Genomic DNA, 24,700 nt, shown 5'->3' on the forward strand with positions numbered 1-24,700 from the left:
AACACAATGATTTAATTGTCTATTATTCCTTCATAAAGACGACTCTCCTCTCACCACGGTTCCTGCAAGAGACGCCAACCCCGGCCTCTTTGTTTAATAGCGCTGGATTTACCATCTTTACCACCTGAGTTTTACTTCTAAATAAAGTACAATATTCAATATATACCACCGTGTGTAAAGTTTCTATTTTATCAGAGCCCCCTCATCCTAGGATGAGGCCTACCTCCTCTAAACTATTAACCCTTTTAAATATTGCTTCAGAAAATCCTCCTCCTGTTTTCACGGAAGATATCATTCACAAGTTATTGCGTATAAGTTGTATTTAACTTAGTTTCGTAAACCACCCTTCTTAGTAAAATAGAACAGATATACTATTTTCATAATATAAACATCTAGTTTAATCTGGGAAGGTATTTATAACCTATTCTTTTATTTTTAAAGATTAGGTGTATCAACATATTCTCTCCTTACAGAGAGGTTAGTTGTATGAGGTTGTGTGTGTTTTAAATCAGTAATGTACCGTTGTGTAGAATCAAAGAGTACTTACCTCCCCGGGGACCAAACCATCTCTTTGAAGAAAAAACCCTATACCTAAAGTCCTTCTGTTCCAGTTATAAACTAATTCACAACTGAGGCTTTACAACATTTAAGGGATTTTATTTACAAAATACAACAGAGTATAGGTATAATACATAAAATGGACAACAAAGGAAAAGAAAAGAGGTTGTATGCCTATAACTCATTCAATAGAGTTATTTTGACTTGGTTCTCGTTTCTAAATTTGTTGTAGCTCGTGAAACAATACCCAGACACTTGCATGCGTGCCTGTAAGTATCATCTTAAGCGCTACGAAAACTTCATAAATTACAAGGATTTAGACAGACATCGCTATGGACCTATTAAAGAAAGGTATCCCCCTGTTGGAGCATTCCCCAATAATATCTGTCTACTTCCAAGTAATTTTGTCCGTTTTCCTATTTCTAAAAATTCTTGATCAAGTCATTCTTAGTGTCAAGAGGTTCAAATATGTGTTTTTAAAAGACTTTGCCTCTAAGTACTTCGAAGTCCAAAATCTTTCAGAGTATTTTGGACTCACAAAGTTTTTCTACGTTTTTCTTCTGCCTCCATGGTGGAAGACAGATAGAGTGTCCTGGAACAGAGCCTGACAAACTATAGGAGTATATAGTAGTGCCCGCAAAAAGCGGCCCAGAAGAGCCTTGTCCTGCTCCGAACGAGTTGTTATATAGTGAACTGAAAACCAATGAGACTTGTGAGAGGGAGGAGTGAAAAAGGCACATCTGCACGGGGGAGCCCCGGTAGCCCCCTCCCTCTACTCTTTCCTACTGTATGGCCATATAAGGTCCTTCCCCTTCCTACTTCCTATGGCCCTATGGTCCTCCCCCTTCCTCTGGTCAGCTTTAACCTGATGAGCCTTCACAGTCTATTCTGTTTCATTAAACATTTCCTACTTTTACTTATGACAAAAAGAAATACAAATGTCACAAGATATGCACAAGTAAAAAGTTCCATCATGTTCAATTATCACTTCACTAGTACTATACCCGGAAACATCCCGTTTCTGAATATCAGTGTTAAAATCTCCCATCATGATAACTTCAGATTTAACAAAATCAATACTCTTTGAGCAAAGCTCTTCTAAAAAGTCATAAAAATGGGTTTGATCAGGCGGTCTGTAACATGCACCGATAAGTATAGGCTTTCTCTTAGGTAGCAAAATATCTAACCAAACCGATTCAATCTGATCGTTATACAAGTCCGTTCTGTGATTAAAACCAATGTCCGATCTCACATAAAAGCACACTCCAACGCCCTTGCGGTTGCGATCTCTTCTAATTCAACTTCCGCATCCTCAACGGAGTCGTCCAGCCATGTTTCAGTCAAACAAAAGATTCCCACCTTTCTACTTTTGCTAAGGTGTCGGATCTCTGTGATTTTCGGTAGAAGGCTTCTTACGTTGAGATGAAGCAGGTGTAGTCCTCTCGCAGACAGGGAAGAATCCACGCTCAGCCTCTCTTTGCCGTCGCTCTCCATTTCCTCCACGAGTGACTGCCCAAGGGGGGCCCAAATTTCCAATCTGGCCTGCCGAGTGTCACGCTGCCCGAGGATTGCATCTCCAAGTGTCGGATCTCCGCTGCGTCTCCCGGCGTCTCCACATGCGCTCCCACTTCCTTCAGCGAAAATGGACAGAAGTTGGTCCCCATTGTTTGGATGACTAGTGCAAACCATCGCACCTGTCGTGGGACTTTTTACAATCGTATCTCTCCGTCCAAACTCCGGCATCGGACCCGGGCATTGATGTATATCCCCAGATAGTAACAGGCAGATGCAAATGATGAATTGTCCGCCGTTAACATGCCGCTTGTAGCCAGATTTGTTATTTTGGCTGGTTCAATACCAGCATGGGTAGAGGAAAGTGTCCATGAGGATTTTCTTGCCATGACCAAACTTTTTATATGTGAAAGTTTGTTTGGGTGGGCACAAAAGCTTTATAAATGCCCTTCCACCCCGATTTTAGGTCCAGTGTCTAAAAATGTTTGAATAAAAATGTATGCTAAAAACACCACAAGCACACCAAACTTTCCAGCTGCCATCTTGCCCTCACAGTGTCACCTGTGGCGTGCAAAAGTATTCAGCCCCCTGAGTCAATGCTTTGTAGAACCAGCTGCCATTACAGCTGCAAATCTATTGGAGTATTTCTCTACCAGCTTTGCACATCTACAAACTGATACATTTTGTCCAGTCTTCTTTGCAAAATAGCTCAAGGTTCAGATTCAGCATCAGATTGGATGGAGAGTGTCTGTCAACAGCAATTTTCAAGTCTTTCTCAATATTCTCAATTGTTTTTAGGTCTGGACTATGACTGGGCCATTCTAACACATGCCTATGCTTTGATTTAAACCATTTCATAGTAGATCTGGTTGTATGTTTAGGGTAGCTTTCCTTCTGGAAGGTAAACCTCTGCCCCAGTCTCAAGTATTTTGCAAACTCTAACAGGTTTTCTGCCCTGTATTTGGCTCCATCTATCTTCCCATCAACTCTAACCAGCTTCCCTGTACCTGCTGAAGAAAAGCATCCCCATAGCATGATGCTTCCACCACCATGTTTCACTGTGGTGATGGTGTGTATAGGGTGGTTTGTAGTGTTAGTTTCCGCCACACATTGCATTTTGCATTCAGGCCAAAAAACTTCACGTTTGGTCTCATCTGACTGCATGGCTTTTGCCAAGGGTTGGAGGAAGGTGCTCTGTTCAGATGAGATCAAAATGTGAAGTTGTTGGCCTTATGTGTGGTGGAAAACTAACACTGCACATCACCCTATACACACCATCACCACAGTGAAACATGGTTGTGGCAGCATCATGCTATGGGGATGCTATTCTTCAGCAGGTGCAGGGAAGCTGGTTAGAGTTGATGGGAAGATGGATGGAGCCAAATACAGGGCAGATAACCTGTTAGAGTCTGCAAAATACTTGAGACTGAGTGTAGGTTCACCTTCCAGAAGGACAACTACCCTAAACATACAGCCAGATTTACAATGGAATGGTTTAAATCAAAGCATAGGCATGTGTTAGAATGGACCAGTGAAAGTCCAGACCTAAAAACAATTGAGAATATTGAGAAAGACTTGAAAATTGCTGTTGACAGACGCTCTTCATCCAATCTGATGCTGAATCTGTAGTTCAAGTTATTTTGCAAAGAAGAATGGGCAATAAATATCAGTCTGTAGATGTGCAAAGCTGGTAGAGAAATACTTCAATAGATTTGCAGCTGTAATGGCAGCGATAGGTGGGTTTACAAAGCATTGACTCAGGGGGCTGAATACTTTTGCACGCCACACTTTCATTTTCATTCCACTTCACAATGATGCGCCACTTTGTGTTGGTGTATCACATAAAATCCCAATAACATAATTGTACGTATGTGGTTGTAACGTGACAAAATGTAGAACATTTCAAGGGGTATGAATACTTTTGCAAGCCACTGTATAGTGAAGGCACCTCAACAGTTGAAACGGTCCCTCTTGGCATCCCTATTATTTTGAAGGAAATTATTAATGCGTTTTTGTCTTTTAAAAAAACAAAAGGGCAACCCAACATGAGGGTTACGTTGTCCTAATGTATGCGACCAAAAAAATTGACGCCCACACAGTTAATAGAAGCTCCCGAGACAAATTGCTGCCTCTCAAATCTGTCAATTTAAATGTTGCAAGTGGATGGGGGTTGTGTTTGTGTGTGGGAGTGTTTTTAATGTTAACTGCGTGTCTGCCTGGACTGGCAATGCTCAACTGTCTGCAGGAAATGCACAGAAGAAGAAGAATACACTTTCAATCTGCTTTAGTGAGGCACAATGACTGTCTGACTGTCTGACTGTCATTGCTGCTCCTTTCAAATTCACACATTTACATTAAAGGTAGAAAACTATTATTTTCATAGTGTGAATTTGAACTTAGGCAGTAGCAGGCACGGCAAAGACGTTGGACGCTATGGACCTATGGACAGAGGGCGAGGCCAATGGCTTCGCTTCCGGACAGGGGCGGGGGGAGCTCATAGATGGTATATAAAACGAGGGGAGCTGCAGCTCGGTTTCAAAAATAGGCCATCGTGAGATTAGCTGAAAATCAAGGTATAGAGGCATACTACAATAAATGATCTGAATGGTTTTTTCAGCAAACAACTAAAGAAAAACGTATTAGGGACCTCTAAGACCATATAATATTGACAGAAAAGTGTATAATATGAGACCTTTAATACATTTGCAAACATTTAAAAAAAAAATTCATGTCGTCATTATGGGGTAGGGGAGAACGGGGGAATCTGAGGCATCGGGTAATGTGAGCCACCCACTGTATCTAGGCAACGGAAAACATTTGTGGTCATGTGAGATATATGTTTTCAAGCCCCTCTCATTTCCCCATGGCCCTGAAAGAGAGGACCTCATGGTGCTGTGGTAAGCATGTTTTTTCACCAAAATAGGTATTTTGCATGTAAAAGTACATTTTCTTGCTGTCAACTTAATCAACTGTTGTGCCAAAGCAAATGTATTCACGTAGAAAAACTTGTATCATACGTGTTGATGAACTACCGACATATAAAAACCATGTGATGAAATGCTAAGAGAGGTAGTTTTTTCTCAAATTGTGGTGGTGGGGGAAAGTGAGCCAAATGCTGTGGGGGAAAGTGAGCCACTGTCTCACTTTACCCCACCATGAGGCACAAGTTACGTTTAGTCTTAAACATATTTTAATGTAATATTACATGACATATGTTTTATTTTAATGTCATACACATTGTAGAAAAGCCATCATGCCAAGGAAATACACCAGGAAGACGACCTGGGGCAACCACACGGAAAGAGCACCTTCTCATCTTTCCCTGTAACCTTCAGGGCTGGAATGTAGAGTAGGCCTAGTTGTAGAGTATGACAGGCTGATGTTATAATCCAGTTGGGTCTTCTCCTGTGTTCTGAGTCCCAGGCTGTTCTTGCTGGTTCTGATTTTCCTATGCTTTGACCCCCAGACACAAGCTGGCTCTAAGGGTCCTGTGTTCTGACCCCCAGACTGTGTTCTAATCTAACTGGTTCTATCTTTCATTTGAATCTTATTAAAACCTTTTGAATTATAATTTGTTGTATTTGATTTTGTTCAGAGTTACTTTCAAGTGTTTAGAAAATGTGCTTTGCTTAATTGACCAAACCCCATCATTCTTTTACTAGTCCGACATTAGTTCTGGACTGTGTGGCTAGCTTTCAGGATTCTTACTGTTACAATATGTGTTGTTATGGTAGTTTCAGAGTGGAAAAAGTAAGTGGATCAGTTTACCCCACAGCTGGGGTAAAGTGAGCCACATGACAACTTTTTTTAAAACAATCATATTTTCACTGCCCTTTGTCTTGAAAAAATTCTGCTAATGCCCATTTCTAGGAAACATCCTGAATTAATGGGAAATGTGTAAATTTGAGTGATTTTAGCTCGCTTAGAGGGGAGCAAATGTAAAAAGTGGCTCAGATTACCCCGTTCTCCCCTATCGTGTAGAATTTTGAGGAAAAAAAATAATTGAATCCAGCCTTATTCCAGGCTGTAACATAACGAAATGTGGAACAAGTGAGGCGCTTTGAATATTTTTCGTATGCACTTTATATCTTTTTTTATTAAAGAGGACCTATGATGCTTTTATACTTTTATGACCTATAAACGTTGTTATGATGATTCATAGTCATGCTTAACCATACTAAATTATCAAATAATGACTTACATGCATTTCGACGTATTCCCTGCTGACCGTCTGGGGTGTCTGTGCAGAGCACTAAACACTATTCTAGCCAGTCGAGAAGTCACGTCTTCAAAGCGGTCTACCCTCTCATAATTCGTGACGTCGCATAAAACTTCGTGACGTGACCACGCGGATGTTTCCATGTATGGTAATGCTGTCACTTCCCTGTTCGCGTCTGCCTCGCGCCCTTATAGGTCCATGCTCGCGCTTCCCGCCACTGAAAGTGTTCCGGAAGGAAGGTAACCAATCACAACGGAGTGGGGTTTGCAAGAGGGGGGGGAGGGTAGCGGAGATGGCCGATGCACAGGCGGAGGGAGCGGAGATTGCCGAAGCACATACACTCAAGTGTTGACAGGACGTGCTGGATCGCCAAAATAAGAGAAAGAGCTTCCCGAAAATCTACATAGTTTTTTTTGATGTGATTCGTGTCAGGTTGCTCTATAGCAGTGTAAAACAAGAAATTAAGACCAGAAAAGTAGTATAATAGGTCCTCTTTAATGTCAGAGTAGAACAGTTTTTTTTTGTGGTTCATATTTGTATGGGGAAACCAAGATAGATCTCTTGTTCTTGGGTTTTTTGATCTTAGTCAGATACTAATGATTCCCCTTTTTCAAGGGAGCATGAATTAACCCTACTTTCTTAAAATAGAGTGAATTTGGAGGAGAAGCTAAGGTTTAATTATTTTCTTGTAAGCTTGATTTGGACGCCACTCATTAGGAAAACAACATACTGTTGTTTATGTCATACTGTAGCAACTTTTTACTCATTTAATTCACATCAAAATGCTTAAAAATAGCCTCTATATTACAAATCGAATTTTAGTACTAAAGACTTCTTGATTGGATTGTAGGGTGCTATGTTTGTGTGTCGGCTGTCACGTTTACCCAGAAATAAAGTAGCCTGTAATAAGCATTTGATTCAGAGTTTTGGATGTGACTGCAATAATTCTGGTGTTATCCTCAGGTGTCTCAATACTTTCTTTTTTTCAAAAGATTAAAAAAAACTTTTTTTTTAACAACTGTGATTCAAAAGGACATTGGCTTCAATGTGGCGGTTTTGCTGACCAACCTCTCGGAGCACATGCCTCATGACACTCGATTGCAGACATTCCTAGAGCTGGCAGAGAGCGTCCTCAACTACTTCCAACCCTACCTTGGGCGGATTGAGATCATGGGCAGTGCAAAGCGCATTGAGAGGGTTTACTTCGAGATCAGTGAGTCCAGCCGAACACAGTGGGAGAAACCTCAGGTGAAGATGGTACTGCATATGAACATACCACATGATACTTTACTTTTTGGTAAGAGTTATTAAGGCGAGACACTGCAGACAAAACATTAGTTTTTTTCAATACTGAAATTGCTGAAGCATTTACATAATAATAATAATAATAATAAGAAGAAGAAGAAGAAGAACAGTACTTTTTATCTAAAATATTTTTTTAAATCTGTTCTGTAAAAACGTTGGACTCCAATATAAAATATTGTAAATATGAAAGAACTTATTTTAATTCTGTTTTGTCCAACATCTAGATTTTTGGTTTTTAAAGAGATACAAATGTTTGCATATACGTACTTTCTACAAACAATTGTTGTTTTAATGTAACTAATTAACTGGTTTCATGATGATATATTTGAGTAAAAAGGTTGGCCCTATTCACCTGCAGTGTCTCAGCTTAATTGTGACAAAAATGACCAGAACAATGTCTTGAGTTTTTTTTTTTTGTCCAGGTCAAAGAATCTAAGCGTCAGTTCATCTTTGATGTGGTGAATGAAGGAGGGGAGAAGGAGAAGATGGAGCTATTTGTGAACTTTTGTGAGGACACCATCTTTGAAATGCAGCTGGCGGCTAAGATGTCTGACGCTGGTGAGCGATCGGCAGTCAAAGAGGAGAGTGAGCGAGAGAAGCCAGACGAGCAGAACCCTGAAATGGGCTTCTTCTCTGTGACCACTGTCCGCATGGCACTGCTAGCTCTGCAATACAACCTCATGCTGCTTCTTAAGGTCAGAGCACTCACAGCACCAAACACAGATACAAAGTAATAAAGGGTGTGGGTAGGGTTTGAAGCATTTTAAAGAAATAGTTAAACATTTTCGAAAATATGCTTTTTGCTTTTTTTTCAGATTGTTATGGAGAGAGATTATTATTCATTCCATTGATTTTGCTGACACTTGTATCCAAAATGACTTTGAATTATATTTAACTAATAGTACTTTTTTGTAGAATTTGTAGAACAAAGTGCAATAGGTGCTAGTGTTGCACGGTGTGCCGATACCAGAAAAGTACTGAGATACTCCACCGTTAAAAACGGGACTAATTCATAATCTATCAGTACTGCTACTTTAAAAACCAAAGTGTTTTAATTAGGGCTGTCAAACGATTAACATTTTTTAATCAGATTAATCACAGGATTCTTTGGATTAATCACGATTAATTTTACCATTTGAAATATGCCCGAAAAATTCGAATTTTCTCTGTATATTGTTGTATGAACGGAAAGATAAATGACAGAAGGTGGATATGTACATTTAAAATTAGTATTTTTATTAATTGAAAATCCAAACGATGGTTTTAACACTGAAAATACATTTAAATCAAACAAAAATATATACCTACCACACCATAATTCAATTGGTCTGTCTCTTTACTATGTCTGTGGGCAAATATAGGCTATAGGCTATAACGGCATTTATTTGGTGAATCTATAGGTTGTGCATTCTTGAATACAACTTGTTTACAGTCTGCGGTGTGTGTGTGTGTGTGTGTGTGTGTGTGTGTGTGTGTGTGTGTGTGTGTTTGTGTTTGTGTTTGTTTGTACGTGCGACCACATCCTAGGGTACTGTTAATTTGTGCCAGGAAGCCAACGTTATGTTGATGTCTAATCACACACACCTCTGAAAACTGCAGACGTTTGTGTCCTTGCAGGCTCTGAACAGAGCGGACAATGTTTCTCCTCCTGTTGCTTCGAGATCAACTGCCACCCGCGGCAGTTGATTTTTTTTCACTATCTATGCCTGCGACACAGACGTGGCCATTAGCAGTTTAAAACACGGCATGGGCTAAGGTGCTGCTATGTTTGGCTGCGCGCAGCTACTGATCCTGGGTCAGCCACAATTAGAGTGACAGTAGTGCAGAGCCGGTGGGATGTATGGGGCGGATCATTCTGCACATGCGTTAAAAAAATTAACGAGTTAATTCCAGAAATTAATCACCCTGCGTTAACGCGTTAATTTTGACAGCCCTAGTTTTAATTAAGAGCAGTATTTATAAGTTACAAGAGCTGGCAGAGTCTGTAAGCAGCTCTGTGTTTTGGCTCTCTCTCACACACTGCAGCTCTCAAGGTGACAAGGAGACGTGGCTGAAAGCAAAGTTAATCCTAGGCTTTTGTCAAAGCAGAGCCACTGCGTGAAATATGGAGTAATTTGGTTAACATAGCTGACAGTCAGGGCGAGCAACGGACACCACTCTTGCCGAGGTCACTAAACAAGGTGGTTTTCTCTCGCATGGTAATGGTGATTATTTCAACCAATAAACGGACAGCAGTGTGTTGCTCCACCCTTTGGAACCTTTTGGGACGGCTTGGTATCTTAACAAAAGGGTGACAAAAATAGGTACAGCACGGTTAGAAATAGAATACCATGGCAACGACTGAATGCTGGCAACTTTGCTGCCGCTGCTCGCCGGTAACTTCTTAACTGTTTTAACTTTTTAACTTCCAATACCTTAATTTTATTTATTTTCGGCTCTATGAACTAATCGGACAGTGTGATTGGCTTCACTTGGAATATTTTTTCAATCCGCTGGCATTACCACTTGTGTGGGAAAAACGATGCACTGGATGCTAGCTTACTTCAAGAATGAACGGGGACTTTATCTCATAACACCATTCGTGTGTTGGCAACCAAAGGGACGTAGCAACCATAGGAAGAGGTTTGACCGCTGCTGCTGATTGTTCGCCGCTTCTCGCCACTGTTCATATAGCCTGACACACGCCACCACACCTGCTGCCGCTGTCCTCCAACACTGGCCGGTCGGGTAATCTCCGGGTGCCTGCTGACCATAATAATTAATTATAATTGATTGGATTTATATAGCGCTTTATTTCGCTGTTGTTGACTCAAAGCGCTTTACAGGGTTCCAGGTTCAATTTGTTCACACACAGTCATACCGGTGGTGGTAAACTACGATAGTAGCCACAGCTGCCCTGGGGCAGACTGACGGAAGTGAGGCTGCCATTCCGCGCCATCGGCCCCTCCGACCACCACCTCAAACATACAGCAATCATACACATTCACACAAGGCAAGGTGGGTGAAGTGTCTTGCCCAAGGACACAACAACCATGACACAGGTGGCCGGGCGGGGATCGAACCGCCAATCCTTGGATCGTTGGCCAACCCGCTTAACCACCTGAGCCACAATCGCCCATCATCGTTGGTCCCACCCACATCAGCCGCCTCCTGGTCACTCCGATCGCACTGTGTTGTGTATTCACTGGCTACTGACTGCTAGCGGGTCACCCTCGCTCAGCTATCGAGTGGCGGCTAACGATCGCTGCTCCGTCGGCCACATCTGGTCGCATCCATCCTCCTCACTCCGCATGGTCTCCCCTCAGTCAGACTCTTCCCCTGGTTCATCATGATCACCTATTCACCTGCACAGCTGTTTGGACTTTTCAACCACCTCATCCCATCATCCATCTCAGTCATTCAACAACTTGGACTACTACGACGCCGCCGCTACATCCACAGAGGCTCCCGCCGCGGGTTTGTTTTGACCCAGCACGGAAACTCCATCCCATTTGTCCAGTTACCTGCAAGCTCCGTCGCACCTCTGCCACGTCATCAGGACTCACCCGCTACTGGACCATGCCGCGCTTCTGTCAGGCAGCAGCTCACCAGGCAGGACAGAAAACATGGACTGGATTTCACTGCTGTCCTTTCTCCTCACCCATACATCACTTCACTTAACATCTCATCTGAACCACCAAATTTCCAATCATCTATATACTCTACCACCACCCCTCCACCCAGTTTCCCCCACTCCTCTCCGCCCCCCTGCACAGCTAACCTGGCTAACCTCAGACCTCTCCAGCCTGCCCCTATCCCATCACCCTCTGGCTGTGCCAACTTTGCCCTCCTCAACACCCGCTCACTCAACAATAAAGCCCCCGCCATACATGAACTCATCCTCGACAATAATATGGACCTCCTTCTACTTACTGAAACCTGGCAACAACCTAATGACTTTTTCTCCCTCAACCAAGCATCTCCCCCTGGTTTTAGCTACATGGGCGGCAGTGGCGGAGTGGGTAGGGAGATCGCCTCTGGAGTGCAGGGTCGGAGGTTCGATCCCCCGTCTCCCCGCCACATGTCGAAGTGTCCCTGAGCAAGACACTGAACCCCAAATTGCTCCCGAAGCTTCAGAGAGCGCCTTGCATGGCAGCTACTGCCATCGGTGTATGAGTGTGTGTATGAATGGGTGAATGTGGTAAGATATGTAAAGCGCTTTGGGGCTGAGAAAATCGGCTAAAAGGCGCTATTTACATCGCCAAACCCCGCCCCTCCCGCCGTGGAGGTGGCCTCGCCGTCATCCACAAACAGAATTATCTGATCAGAGAACTCACCCTCCCCTCAGTATCATCCTTTGAATTCATCGCTTTCAAAGCCCCCTCCTCCACGACAGTTATCCTCATCTACAGGCCACCCAAACCTAATCCCTCCTTCCTTTCTGACTTCACCGAACTCATCACATTAGCATCAACCCTCTCTCCATGCCTGCTGTTACTTGGTGACATTAAAGAGGACCTATTATACTACTTTTCTGGTCTTAATTTCTTGTTTTACACTGCTATAGAGCAACCTGACACGAATCACATCACAAAAAACTATGTAGATTTTCGGGAAGCTCTTTCTCTTATTTTGGCGATCCAGCACGTCCTGTCAACACTTGAGTGTGTGTGCTTCGGCAATCTCCGCTCCCTCCGCCTGTGCTTCGGCCATCTCCGCTCCCCTCCCTCCTGCAAACCCCACTCCGTTGCGATTGGTTACCTTCCTTCCGGAACACTTTCAGTGACGGGAAGCACGAGCATGGACCTATAAGGGCGCGAGGCAGACGCGAACAGGGAAGTGACAGCATTACCATACATGGAAACATCCGCGTGGTGACTTCACAAAGTTACATGCGACGTCACGAAGTTACAAAGGGTAGACCGCTTTGAACACGTGACTTCTCGACTGGCTAGAATAGTGTTTAGTGCTCTGCACAGACACCCCAGACGGTCAGCAGGGAATACGTCGAAATGCATGTAAGTCATTATTTGATAATTTAGTATGGTTAAGCATGACTATAAATCATCATAACAACGTTTATAGGTCATAAAAGTCAAAAAGCATCATAGGTCCTCTTTAATATCCACATGGACTCCCCCACCTCCAAGCTCTCATCTGAACTCACCACTTTACTGGACAATTTCATTCTCTCACCCAACATGTCACCTTCCCAACCCATGACAAAGGACACATCCTCGACCTTGTCTGCTCTATCAATCTCCCTGTACTCAACCTCCACCCATGCCCCTTTCCCCTCTTTGATCACAAACATATACTGTTCACCATCCTCTCCACCACTTGCCCCCGCCCCCTCAGAGAAATCACCTTCCATAACCACAAATCCATTGATCCCCACCATCTCTGTGACCTGCTCTCCTCCACCCTCCCCCTGGACTCAACCCTCAGCTCACCTGATGAGCTTACAAACCACCTTAATTCTACCCTGTCTTCCTCCTTCAACACCCTGGCCCCCCTAAAAATCAAAACTGTCTCCTTTAATACTTCTTCACCCTGGTTCACACCTGCACTCTGCAAACTGAAACAGACCGGTCGCCAACTCGAACGACTCTCCAAAAAAACCTCACTCACAGTCCACCACCAAGCCTACAAACTCCACCTCACTGCCTACAAAGACGCCCTCACCGCTGCCAAGTCTGCCTACCTCTCTGCCATCTTCTCTGACCCCTGCCAAAACCCCAGAACCCTCTTCTCCACAGTGAGCAACCTCCTCAAACCCTGGACCGGCACCCTCTCCACCTCCACCCCAGATCTCTGCAACTCAATCCTCCAGTTTTTCGCTGACAAAATCACCACCATCAACCATTCACTTTTCCCTGTACATGAACATTCAATGGCCCCTCCCCTACCCATTTCGCTGGACCTCCCAACCCCTCCTCCCCATTGCCGTCTCTCCCACTTTGACCTGGGGCCTATTGCATAAAAGTGGAATAAAGATATCCAGGATGATTGATAAAGCCAGCCTTGACAAAGTCTAACCTGGGCACTTTGGATCAGTCAGTTGCATAAACGCCAATCCAGGATGAAAAGGGCCCGCTTTGTCAAGCCAGGTGTAAGTCATTCTGTTAAGTGCCAGCCCACAGCTTTCAGAAGTAGACCCAGAGATCGAACACAGATTTACTGATGTAAAAATGGAAAAGACGGCCCATTTTCCCACAATGCCTAGCTAGTTTAAACCGTAAGTCAGGGGGCAGTTCATTTCATACAGCAGATGTATTCTCTGCTGACTGATCTTGATGTCCCTGCATTGTTTTATGATAAAATAGTTGACAGTGAGCAGTCTGCAGGTGCATCTAAAAAATTGAATATCATGGAAAGTCCATTCAAAATGTGAAACTTTCATAGATTCATTACACAAAGTGAAATATGTCAGGCCTTTTTTTTTGGATGATTGATTGATCATGGAATAAAAAATCCAGTATCTCAAAATATTAGAATATTACATACAACCAATCAGAAAGGATTTATAATACAGAAATGTCGACCTCCTGAAAAGTATGCTTATTCTAGATTAATTTCACTTCATGTGTAATGAATTTCTAGAATATATTTAAGTTTCACTTTTTGAATTCAATTACAGAACAAATGAATGTTTCATTGATATTGAATTTTGTTTTAGATTAATTTATTTGACCCACATATGCAACGTCATCTGCCATCGATGATCAATTGTATAAATATAACCTGCAATATGAACAGACTATCACATAAATTATTATAATCATTGCATCTTAATCTAATTATAATTAAGTTAATTATAAATGGTTCAGGTTAAATAAAATAAAAAATAAGAACTATTTAACTAAATGACAATGCAGTCTTTTATGTGGTACCTTAAAACAGGCTAATGAAAATAAAGCAGTACACAGAAGATCATGGAATAACTGTTAACAACCTTGATTTCAGATCGGAGTGACAGCTGACTGAGCCAATCAGGCAACAGAATAAGTTTATCCTTTACGTTTAGCCTGGTCGGGACCAGGCTAAACGTAAAGGATAAATCTCCATGGTAATTTATGTCCCTCCGCTTTTATGCAACCGGATCATGGCTAACGCAAGCCAGGATAACCGAAAAATCCTAGGTTAATCCCTTATCCTAGTTTTATGCAATAGGCCCCTGGTTACCCCTCTTGCACTCTCCAAATTTATAAGCTCCTCCAAACCTACTACCTGCTCCCTTGACCCCCTCCCCACTCCCCTGCTCAAGTCCTGCTTCCCCGTTCTCTGCCCCTACCTCACTAAACTCTTTAACTCCTCACTGTCCCATGGAATTGTCCCTTCTGGTTTCAAATCTGCTGCTGTCACCCCCACCCTCAAGAAACCTGGTCTCGACCCCGCCTCCCTCTGTAACTACCGCCCAATCTCCAACCTTCCTGTCCAAAACCCTTGAACGCATAGTCACCAAACAACTCCAATCCCATCTCCACGACAATAACCTCTTTGAATCCCTCCAATCTGGCTTCCGCCCCCTCCACAGCACAGAAACCGCTCTCCTTAAAGTCTTCAATGACCTCCTCACCTCTGCCGACGCTGCTTCCCTCAACTTCCTCATCCTCCTTGACCTGAGTGCAGCCTTCGATACTGTAAACCACACCATCCTGCTCACCAGACTCAGCAACCTCGGTATTGAAGGTACTGCACTCAGCTGGCTTCACTCATATCTCTCCGACAGATCTCACTTCATCTCCCTCCACAACCACACATCTGCCACAGTCACCGTCACACAAGGCGTTCCCCAAGGTTCTGTACTCGGCCCCCTCCTCTTCATCATTTACCTCCTCCCCCTTGGTCAGTTACTTCGCCATTTCTCAATGGACTTCCATTGTTATGCTGATGACACCCAAATTTACCTCAGCACCAAATCCCCCCACAACACCCCCCCCCCCCCTCATCTCCCACATTGAATTCTGCCTGTCTTCACTAACACTCATGAAAAATAACTTCCTCAAACTCAACAGCAACAAAACTGAACTCCTTCTAATTGGCTCCAAATCCACCCTCAGCCAACTCACAACCCTCCCCTCCCACCCCCCACACACTCACTATTGATGGCACCACGGTCTCCCCCTCCCCTCAGGCCCGCAATTTTGGCGTAATTTTTGATCCCATCCTCTCCCTTGAACCCCACATCCGCCACACCGTCAAAACCTCCTTCTATCACCTCCGTAATATTGCAAAGATTAGATCCTCCCTCACACCCCACGCTGCTGAAAGACTCATCCATGCCTTCATCTCCTCCCGCCTCGACTATTGCAATTCACTCCTCGCCGGCATCAGCACCACCTCCATCAACAGACTCCAACGTGTCCAGAATGCAGCTGCCCGTCTCCTCACTCATACCAACTCGTGGAACCACATCACCCCAGTCCTCAAAAAGCTCCACTGGCTCCCCATTTCATTCCGGATCGATTACAAACTCCTGGTCCTCACCTACACCATCTGGCCCCCCCATATCTCACTGACCTCCTCTCCCCCTATCAACCGCCCCAGGCCCTCAGATCCTCCTCAGCCAGTCTCCTCTCCACCCACACATCAAAACTCTGCAGCCTTGGCGACAGAGCCTTCTCCAGGGCAGCTCCCAGGCTCTGGAACAGCCTCCCCCAACATATCCGTGACTCTGAGTCCCTCACCATCTTCCAGTCCAAACTCAAGACCCATCTCTTCTCCTCCGCCTACCCCTAGTTCACCCACCAACCCAACTCTACATGTTCTTTTTGTTTGTTTATTGTTTTGTTTTTGTAAAGCGCTCTGAGTGAGAGAAGAGCGCTATATAAATAAAATGTATTATTATTATTATTAGAATATAATATAATAGAATAGAATAGAAAGCTTTAATTGACGTTATACACAGTACAATGAAATTCAGAGAGCAGCTCCTTAAAAGTGCATCAGTTATCACAGTATCACAATAAAAAAGTTTAAATACACACTAAAGAACCACAAACAGACAACAAAAACATAGAACGATAGAAGGGATGTGTCTGGTGGTGCAGTAGTCAGTGGAAATATGTGCGTCAGTGCAGTTGTATGAGTGCAAATTGGAGTTCAATATGGTGACAGCTTTGGGAAAGAAGCTGTCCCTGAGGTTAGTACCCTTCCAAACTTTTGAAAAAGAAATGCGTGCCGAATCGCACCGCTCAGTCGATATGAGTCTTTAGTGTTGGAGTGCGCTTTTATAAAAGCACTGAAGTAAGGGTTAAAAATACCTTTTTATTATATTACATAATTTTTCATTTCATTTAACCTTTATTTGTACTCTAGAGATCAATTGAGGGGTGACCCTCATTTGCATGATGTCGAGTCAAACAAATGCAAAGCAAAAACAACAATACATGCATACACAATATACAATGCATCAAATACACAACAAGCTGATAAAGAGACAAACTATTTAAACATTTAGACAGCAATGTAGAATGGCTGCAATTAAAATGAAATGAGTAAAAGAACAATATAGCCTAATTAAAAGGTAGAGTTAATAATTATAAGGAGACATAATATATCTTTGAGCAGGAAATTAGACTGAGTTGTAGGTTGTTCCTTAAACAGGGCCCTCATTTGTAAAACTGTGCGTGGAAATCATCCTAAAACTTTGCTTACTCCCGAATTGCTTACTGCTTACTCCCAAATTGCTAGCTTCCCGAAACTCAGAATGTACGTACCCAAAGAAATGTTGAGATTTATAAAACCATGCCGTGCACAGGTAGGTAGTCTTCCCTTAATAAATACCCACATGCAGTAAATTGTGCGCACACAACCTCCGCCCTGTGTCATCACCCTTCTTCTCCCAGTTTAATCCCACAATCTACCATAGATGGTCAATGCTAAATAGCTCCTGAATATGGTGACGCTTATAATAAGCATGGCATTTGACTGACATGAGGAAAAAAGTGAGGTGACCGGCCACATGGAAAGCGACCGGGAAGGAAGAAAGCCTGTGCCGTGCATGCGCTGCTGTAAAGTAAAGCAGTTTCGCCCATATTTGTACTGTATGAAATATCACGTATTAGCCTACCTGTAGGACTATTTGTAGGCCTGTATAAAATATGTAGTGAGAAGTGAAAGAATGCACACCATCTAAAATACATTTGCTCTCCCGCTTGTCACACACGGAAACACCTCCCGGCCTATAAGATATTATTATAGAGTAGCGCTATAAGATTCAATTAAAAATAAAAACAAAACATGTAAAGACCTTCTTGATAAGTAATTCAACCTACATCATAACTGCATGCCATAGACTGCAGTAGCACTAAAGGTAAGCTTTCACATATAAATGATGAAATATATCCGGTGCCATGACTGAGCTTTATTTCGTGGTGTTGCCATTGAGTGTTGCTAATTCCCAGAGTCAGGAAAACCTTGCGGAAGCTCTACGCATGGTCAAAAGTTGGCATGGGAATACACACACTTTTCCACATAGAATTTTTCTATAAATACCAACGTTTGCGGTGAAAATTGCTTGCGCACATTACACCCCGGTTGACGCAAGGTTTATATGCGCAGCATCCTTTATAAATGAGGCCCCTGGACTGTAGATGATATTTGATGGGGTTGCATTACAATATAAATGGGCATTGAACAGTTCTTGGTATTTATCAACTATAAAATCGTGCTTGTTTGTTCGGATATATGGAAGAAAAAAGATGACTGGAAAAAGTTTCATAGTTCTCAAGAGGATGTTTAATGAAGTGATAATCACAGGACAGCTTATGCAGGAGTTCAGTGACAAAAAAAAGAAGTGCGAGCTCTATTGACAGCAGTCTCTCAACATATCTTGAAAATGTCTATTGATTGGTTGATCTCGTTGTTTCTCGCGTTTCCCTGACCAATCCTGATCTCGTTGTCTAACTATGCTCCTAACCTTGGATATTACTTCTTTAGTTATATCTATGCTTTCCTCACTGTATGGTGATCAAGGGGTCAGAGACTGAGAGAACGTCTAGAGCATGCATTTACCTTAAGATTGGGGCCTATCTGGGTCATCGTTTGATTTATCACAGTTATGTGTGTGTGGAGTTATCAGGGGTCTTAACATCTGGACCGTGATGCTCCCATCACAAAATGGGCAGGACAACTAATCAGTGATACTGTGAGTAATACACAAGTTGGTGGTGACTTTTATTTTTATTTTAGACAATTAGTTTAACTTATCCGTTTTAGAGCCGACACCTGTTGCAAATTATATATCTAACCTCTTCCAAATCGTGAGAGGCCGGTGGAGAAGAGGGTGCACAATTTGTGAGGTGGTGCCAAAGTGCTCCAGCTTTACCTTTTACTTAGAAGTACGTTCAATTACCACGTACACGTTTGACCACCTAGGTTCAAGCTCACCTTCTCTGTGAACTTCAACCTGCACCCAATCTCCTACCTGTAGGTCTGGAGTCTTACTAGGAGTTGCTCCAGGCACAGCCAGTGTGAGGTAATTTTATCTGTTAGTATTTGAGGTAGTTTCATGCAGTTACATAGGCGTACAGTTAGTGAAATGCTGGCGTAGAGGCAGAAGAATATTTAAGACCGATTCCTATATGCAAAATCACTCAAACAGCAGCATTTTTAAACACAGGAATTCCATACTCAAAATACAGAGGTCGCATCATAAATAAAAGTTTCCCTTTCAAAAAAACTAAAACACTAAGGCTTTCACTGCCAACGTTGCTCCATTACTACACCCTGCCAAACCGGACCGTGTCCAACCATTCTGTATGGCGGAAACCACAGCTACCGGATGGACATCAGTGAGTCGCAAACTATCAATTTATAAGTTATTCTTTTCAAACGCAGTGTCAACACCCAGTCATGAAAAATACCCGCTCATTCTGTTCCTTTAACTGCTGACAAAATAATATTTAAAGTTTCTTGGAATCTATTTTACGGAAAGATAGAGAATAGACTTTTGTCAGGAAAAGCAACCTCTTGAGCGACACCCGGGGTTCGCTTCTGCACTGCGCAATCTGTTAAAACCCTTGAGGACACAGCTTCGGTTTGTACACAGCCCACGATAACCGACTGTCATCATTTTACATAACAACCTTAGAGGACCGAATAGAGGAGGTCTTTTCACGCTAAACAGAAGCGGTTTAAAGGACCTCACTCAGCAATTTTAACAATCATTTAGCACCTGCATCCTATTGTATGCAGGCAAAGGCAGTTTATCGTACCAGAAATGATATACAATTTAATCATTAAATCAAAAACTTACTAAATGGACCTCCGTATTAGGGAAAATTGAAATAAACCAGCATTTCACGAAGCAGAAAAAGGAAAAAACACAGAGCAAGAGCAGAACTTTTCTGTCCTGTGATATCACCCAGAAAACAACAGCCTCTTTACAAAAAAAATAAAAATACTGAATTTTACTGAACTTTAGGTCTGACTTAGGCACAATCACTCAATAATTTTGACGTATCCAATTACAGAACGTTCGGTATAAAACAACAGGCCTTCTGCTCACCTTTGTTTGGTTCAGCGCTTTTTTGAGTGAGTGGTCTGAAGCCAGACAGGTTGCCTCCTTCCGCCGAATCACGTACTGGGTCACCAAATTTATCAACTATAAAATTGTGTTCGTTTGTTCGGATATATGGAAGAAAAAAAATTACTGGAAAAAGTTTCAAAGTTCTCAAGAGGATGTTTAATGAAGTGATAATCACAGGACAGCTTATGCAGGAGTTCAGTGGCAAAAAAAAGAAGTTTGAGCTCGACAGCAGAGTCTCTTAACATATCTTGAAAATGTATATTGATTGGTTGATCTCGTTGTCTTGCGTTTCCCTGACCAATCCTGATCTCGTTGTCTTCTCCTGAAAAGAAGAACTATGCTCCTAACCTTGGATATTACTTCTTATCTATGGTAGACAGAGTCAGGCCTGTACAGTAGGCCATTGTTTAAGATAGATACATCTCTCTTTCTCTGGCCTTGCTCTCTGGGAAAACATTTACTGAACTTTCCAAAACAAGTCATGTACCTTTCCCTCCCTTCCTTTCTCTCTCTCTCTTGTATCTGAAATGAGAACATTTAGATCACATGTTATAAATGTATGATTGTTTAGTTGATTATATAAGAGTAAATGTAAATATTATATGGTTGGTTAAAACATAATTAATATTTAAAATATAAATCCTGACATATTACTCGGAAGCAAGCATCTAGGTGCCACTGAACAGATAATGTACTTCTACTTGTTCTCTCTTCTCAGGTTCTGTCCATGAAGAGTTTGAAGAAGCAGATGAAGAAATTAAAGAACATGACAGTGAAGGACATGGTGACCACCTTCATCTCCTCCTATTGCTCCGTGTTGCTTGGCCTTTTCCACATGGGGCTCAGTGTTGCCCGAGGATTTTGCAGAATCTTTTGCAAAACCTTCATAGGAGGCAATCTAGTAGAGGGGGCCAAGACTATAAAGGTTACTATACATTATTCTTAAAAGAAATAAAGCAGCTTATCCACAGCTCATTAAGGTGAGACACTGCAGGTGCATGTTTAACTTATGATATCGTCATGATACTTTGCCAGTTGATTACTAAAATAAATACAAAATGTAATCAAAAAATGTTTGAATACTTCTACAATTTGGCAATATTTTACTAATATGCTTACATTTGCTTCTCTTTAAAAAACTAAAATCTAGAGTTGAAATCTCTATTTAATTTTTATAACATAGTAGGGTCCAAAGTTTTTACAAAACAGTTTTTGGACCCAGCCTTTCTTCATTTTATGAACCAAAAGATATGATTGTCTGGGAGAACGGGGTTGGTAGGCACACTTTTTATTCTAGTGTGAATTGCTCGTCACTAAAACATCTTTTAATAGTCGTCACACACTATGGGGTTGTATGTCCAAATGTTATCTTAATGGGAAAAATAGTGATGGCAAATGTAGGGTCTGCTCACTCCAACTAAGCAGAGCTTGTGTGCCCACTGGTTGCACATCCAACACTTCTCCCATACCTCCCCTGAACGGCTATTGGAGAACGTTTCCATACAAACCAAACAAAAACTATCCTCTGCATCTGATGAAGACTCCTCCTCCTGTCACTTCTCTTCTGTTTATTTTTCCCCAGCTGGTGTGGAGTGCACTGGGGTGCAGTATAGTCCAGGCAAAATAGCGTTTTTCATAGAATAAATTGTAAAAGAATTTTTTTCAGCTCAGATAATTTCTATGAGGTGTCCAGAACAACATACTAAAAGTCCTAAGAAATCCTAGTTGGGGAAATATGTTTAATTCTCATCAATCCGAGATGTGTGCCAATAAGGCGAGACACCAATAAATCCCAATGGGGCTATTTTTTTCCTTTAGTCCTATCAAAATGAAACTTTACACAATGAAAGTATCAATAAAAATTTAAATGTTTTGTATTACAAGTTTCTTTGAAAATGTATTTTAATATGCAAATGAGCTATACACTAATCGTACACACCCAAAATAAACCCAAATAGGCTTAATTTTTTCCTTTACTCCTACCACAATAAAACTTTACATAGTAAAAGTATACTTGAAAAGTAAAACATTTTGTATTACAAGTTTCTTTTTAAATGAATTGGAATATGCACATGAGCTCCACACTTATTGAATATCCAATCATCGTACTGCCAATGGGTGATGGCGATGCTGCTTTTAGACTGGCCTCTAACCTGAAAAACTGCCTGGCTTACTTATAACAGGTGCCTCTCATGAATTAGATTTCCCCCCCACCCTCCCCCAGCTAGTGTAATTTTTTACTTTTTTCAGTGCCATTCCCTATCCAATGCCAAATAGACGAGACGTAGAATCACAGCCTGAAATGGCATGGAGAAAGAGGAGATTGTCACACACCTTGGGACCAATTAACTCGCCTTTTGGAATTTTATTTATTTTGACTATCATTAATTAATTTTTATCAATACCAGTATTTTTTATATGAAATAACAGATTTTTGTTTATCAATTCCACATTTTTCTTTACCGGAAATCAATTGTTAAAACTGATAAAAAATTAATTATTTGACAACTTTTGTATGTGCAAAAGTTTGTGAACCCTGAGCTGCATTGCTTAAATGGAGCAGGTAAACACAATCAGGTGGGCCAAATTGAGTGATGAAATGGACCAATGTAATGAGAGATCTTTAGGGAAGTAATTGGGCGGCACCAGATAAAACAGAGATTAAACCAGGTCAGTGTAGGCCCACGAAAGTGAACCCATACAGATTAGACATGCCAAAAGGGAAAGACAATCTCAGAGGATCTCAGGAAGAGAGATGTGATGTTGCACATTTGTCTGGGGACAGCTATACATTAATTTATTTGGTTCTTGTGCCATAAACAGCTTGTGTGCATTCAGATCAGTATGATGCAACAAGAGTACTAACAAGTCTGTGTCATCACCTACTGAGACTGTGTCTTTTGTTCTGGCACAGGCAATGGCAGTTTGGACAATGAGCACATCTGCATCGTGCTTTGCATGGTTTGTGATACACCATTTTTTGTCTTACAAGTTTCTTTGAAAATGAATTTTAATATGCAAATGAGCTATGCACTAATCAAATATAGGCTACCCAAAATATATCTGCATAGGCTTCATTTTTACCTTTACTCCTACCACATTAAAACTTTACACAATGAAAGTCTACATGAAAAGTAAAACATTTGTATTAGAAGTTAACTTATATTGGTCAAGGCTTTCCAGAAGGGGTTGGTCGAACGTCAGAACAGGGGTCACATCATACTGCAGAGCTTGAGTTGCCACAAACCTCAATGTTGAGTATATGCAGGATTCATCACTGGGATCAAGATCAATCATTGGAAGTAATGTTACTGAACCTCTCCCAGGGTGTTCATCTAGAAGATGCAGGATCTGCATCATACCAGACCATGATGGCCTTTGAGAGTGAAGGAGTAGGGATGTCTTCCACAAAACATCCAGCTGTGATGTTTTGTTATCTGCTGGCAACAGAGCCAGTGGCTGATACACAATAGGTTCACGTATAGGAGGAATCATAAAGTACTGAATGTGTATGCAACCAACCGTAGCAATATCTGCAGCAGTCACTTGGATCTTTAAAGGAAAAAATGAAGCCTATGCGGATATATTTTGGGTAGCCTATATTTGATTAGAGTATAGCTCATTTGCATATTAAAATTCATTTTCAAAGAAACTTGTAAGATAAAAATGGTGTATAACAAACCATGCAAAGCACGATGCAGATGTGCTCATTGTCCAAACTGCCATTGCCTCTGCCAGAACAAAAGACACAGTCTCAGTAGGTGATGACACAGACTTGTTAGTACTCTTGTTGCATCATGCTGATCTGAATGCACACAAGTTGTTTCTGGCACCAGAACCAAAGAAAGCAACAAAAACAAGACGGATATGGTGCATAAAGTAGACAAAGGAGTTACTTGGTCCCAAGGTGTGTGACAATCTCCTCTTTCTCCTTCTTTTCGCCATTTCAGGCTGTGATTCTACATCTCGTCTATTTGGCATAGGAAAGGGAATGGCACTAGCCTGGAACTCCAGACCTGCCACTAGGCGCTGGCAAATTAAATGTGCTGCGCCTGTTGGTCTGGGCACTCTCCATTGAAGCTCATTAAATATGTCAAGAAATCCTGAGCTGCGTTTTAATTGGTTCTATCTGATATGGGCGGGCCAGAGCCCTATGTATGGTGCTCTGGGGCCTCGACCCTTTACAATTTGGAAGACGGCACGCAAATCTTTCATTAGCAAGTAAGAGGAATGTTCTGTTTTGCTGACCGACCGCGGCAAAAGTTCGATTTAACAGTTAACCCCGCTGTTCACTAAACGAACGGGGCTTAATACGTCACATTGTTCATTGCTCTGATTGGATGTAGTGCCATCAAATTGCGTGCAGTGGTATTTGAAGAGACAAATCTAATTCATGAGAGGCACCTGTTATACCCCTGGCAGGTAAGCCAGGCAGTTTTTCAGGTTAGAGGCCAGTCTAAAAGCAGCATTGCCATCACCCATTGGCAGTACGATGATTGGATATTCAATAAGTGTGGAGCTCATGTGCATATTCAAATTCATTTAAAAAGAAACTTGTAATACAAAATGTTTTACTTTTCAAGTATACTTTT

At 42.0% G+C, this 24,700-nt stretch overlaps 1 protein-coding gene across 1 annotated transcript in view; it reads left to right on the forward strand.

Moving 5' to 3' along the window:
- ryr2a (ryanodine receptor 2a (cardiac)) overlaps positions 1-24,700 on the forward strand; it is a gene marked incomplete at both ends in the record, with an annotated part of 671,945 nt that overhangs the window by 561,893 nt on the left and 85,352 nt on the right. Inside the window, 3 exons of the mRNA XM_080049015.1 lie at positions 7,322-7,537; positions 8,017-8,289; positions 20,827-21,033. Of these exons, the coding sequence (XP_079905141.1) occupies positions 7,322-7,537; positions 8,017-8,289; positions 20,827-21,033 (696 nt within the window). The remainder of the gene's footprint in view (positions 1-7,321; positions 7,538-8,016; positions 8,290-20,826; positions 21,034-24,700) is intronic.

The sequence above is a fragment of the Ammodytes marinus genome (assembly GCF_949987685.1).
Source record: "Ammodytes marinus genome assembly, chromosome: 20".
In the NCBI taxonomy this organism is placed as follows: Eukaryota; Metazoa; Chordata; class Actinopteri; order Uranoscopiformes; family Ammodytidae; genus Ammodytes; species Ammodytes marinus.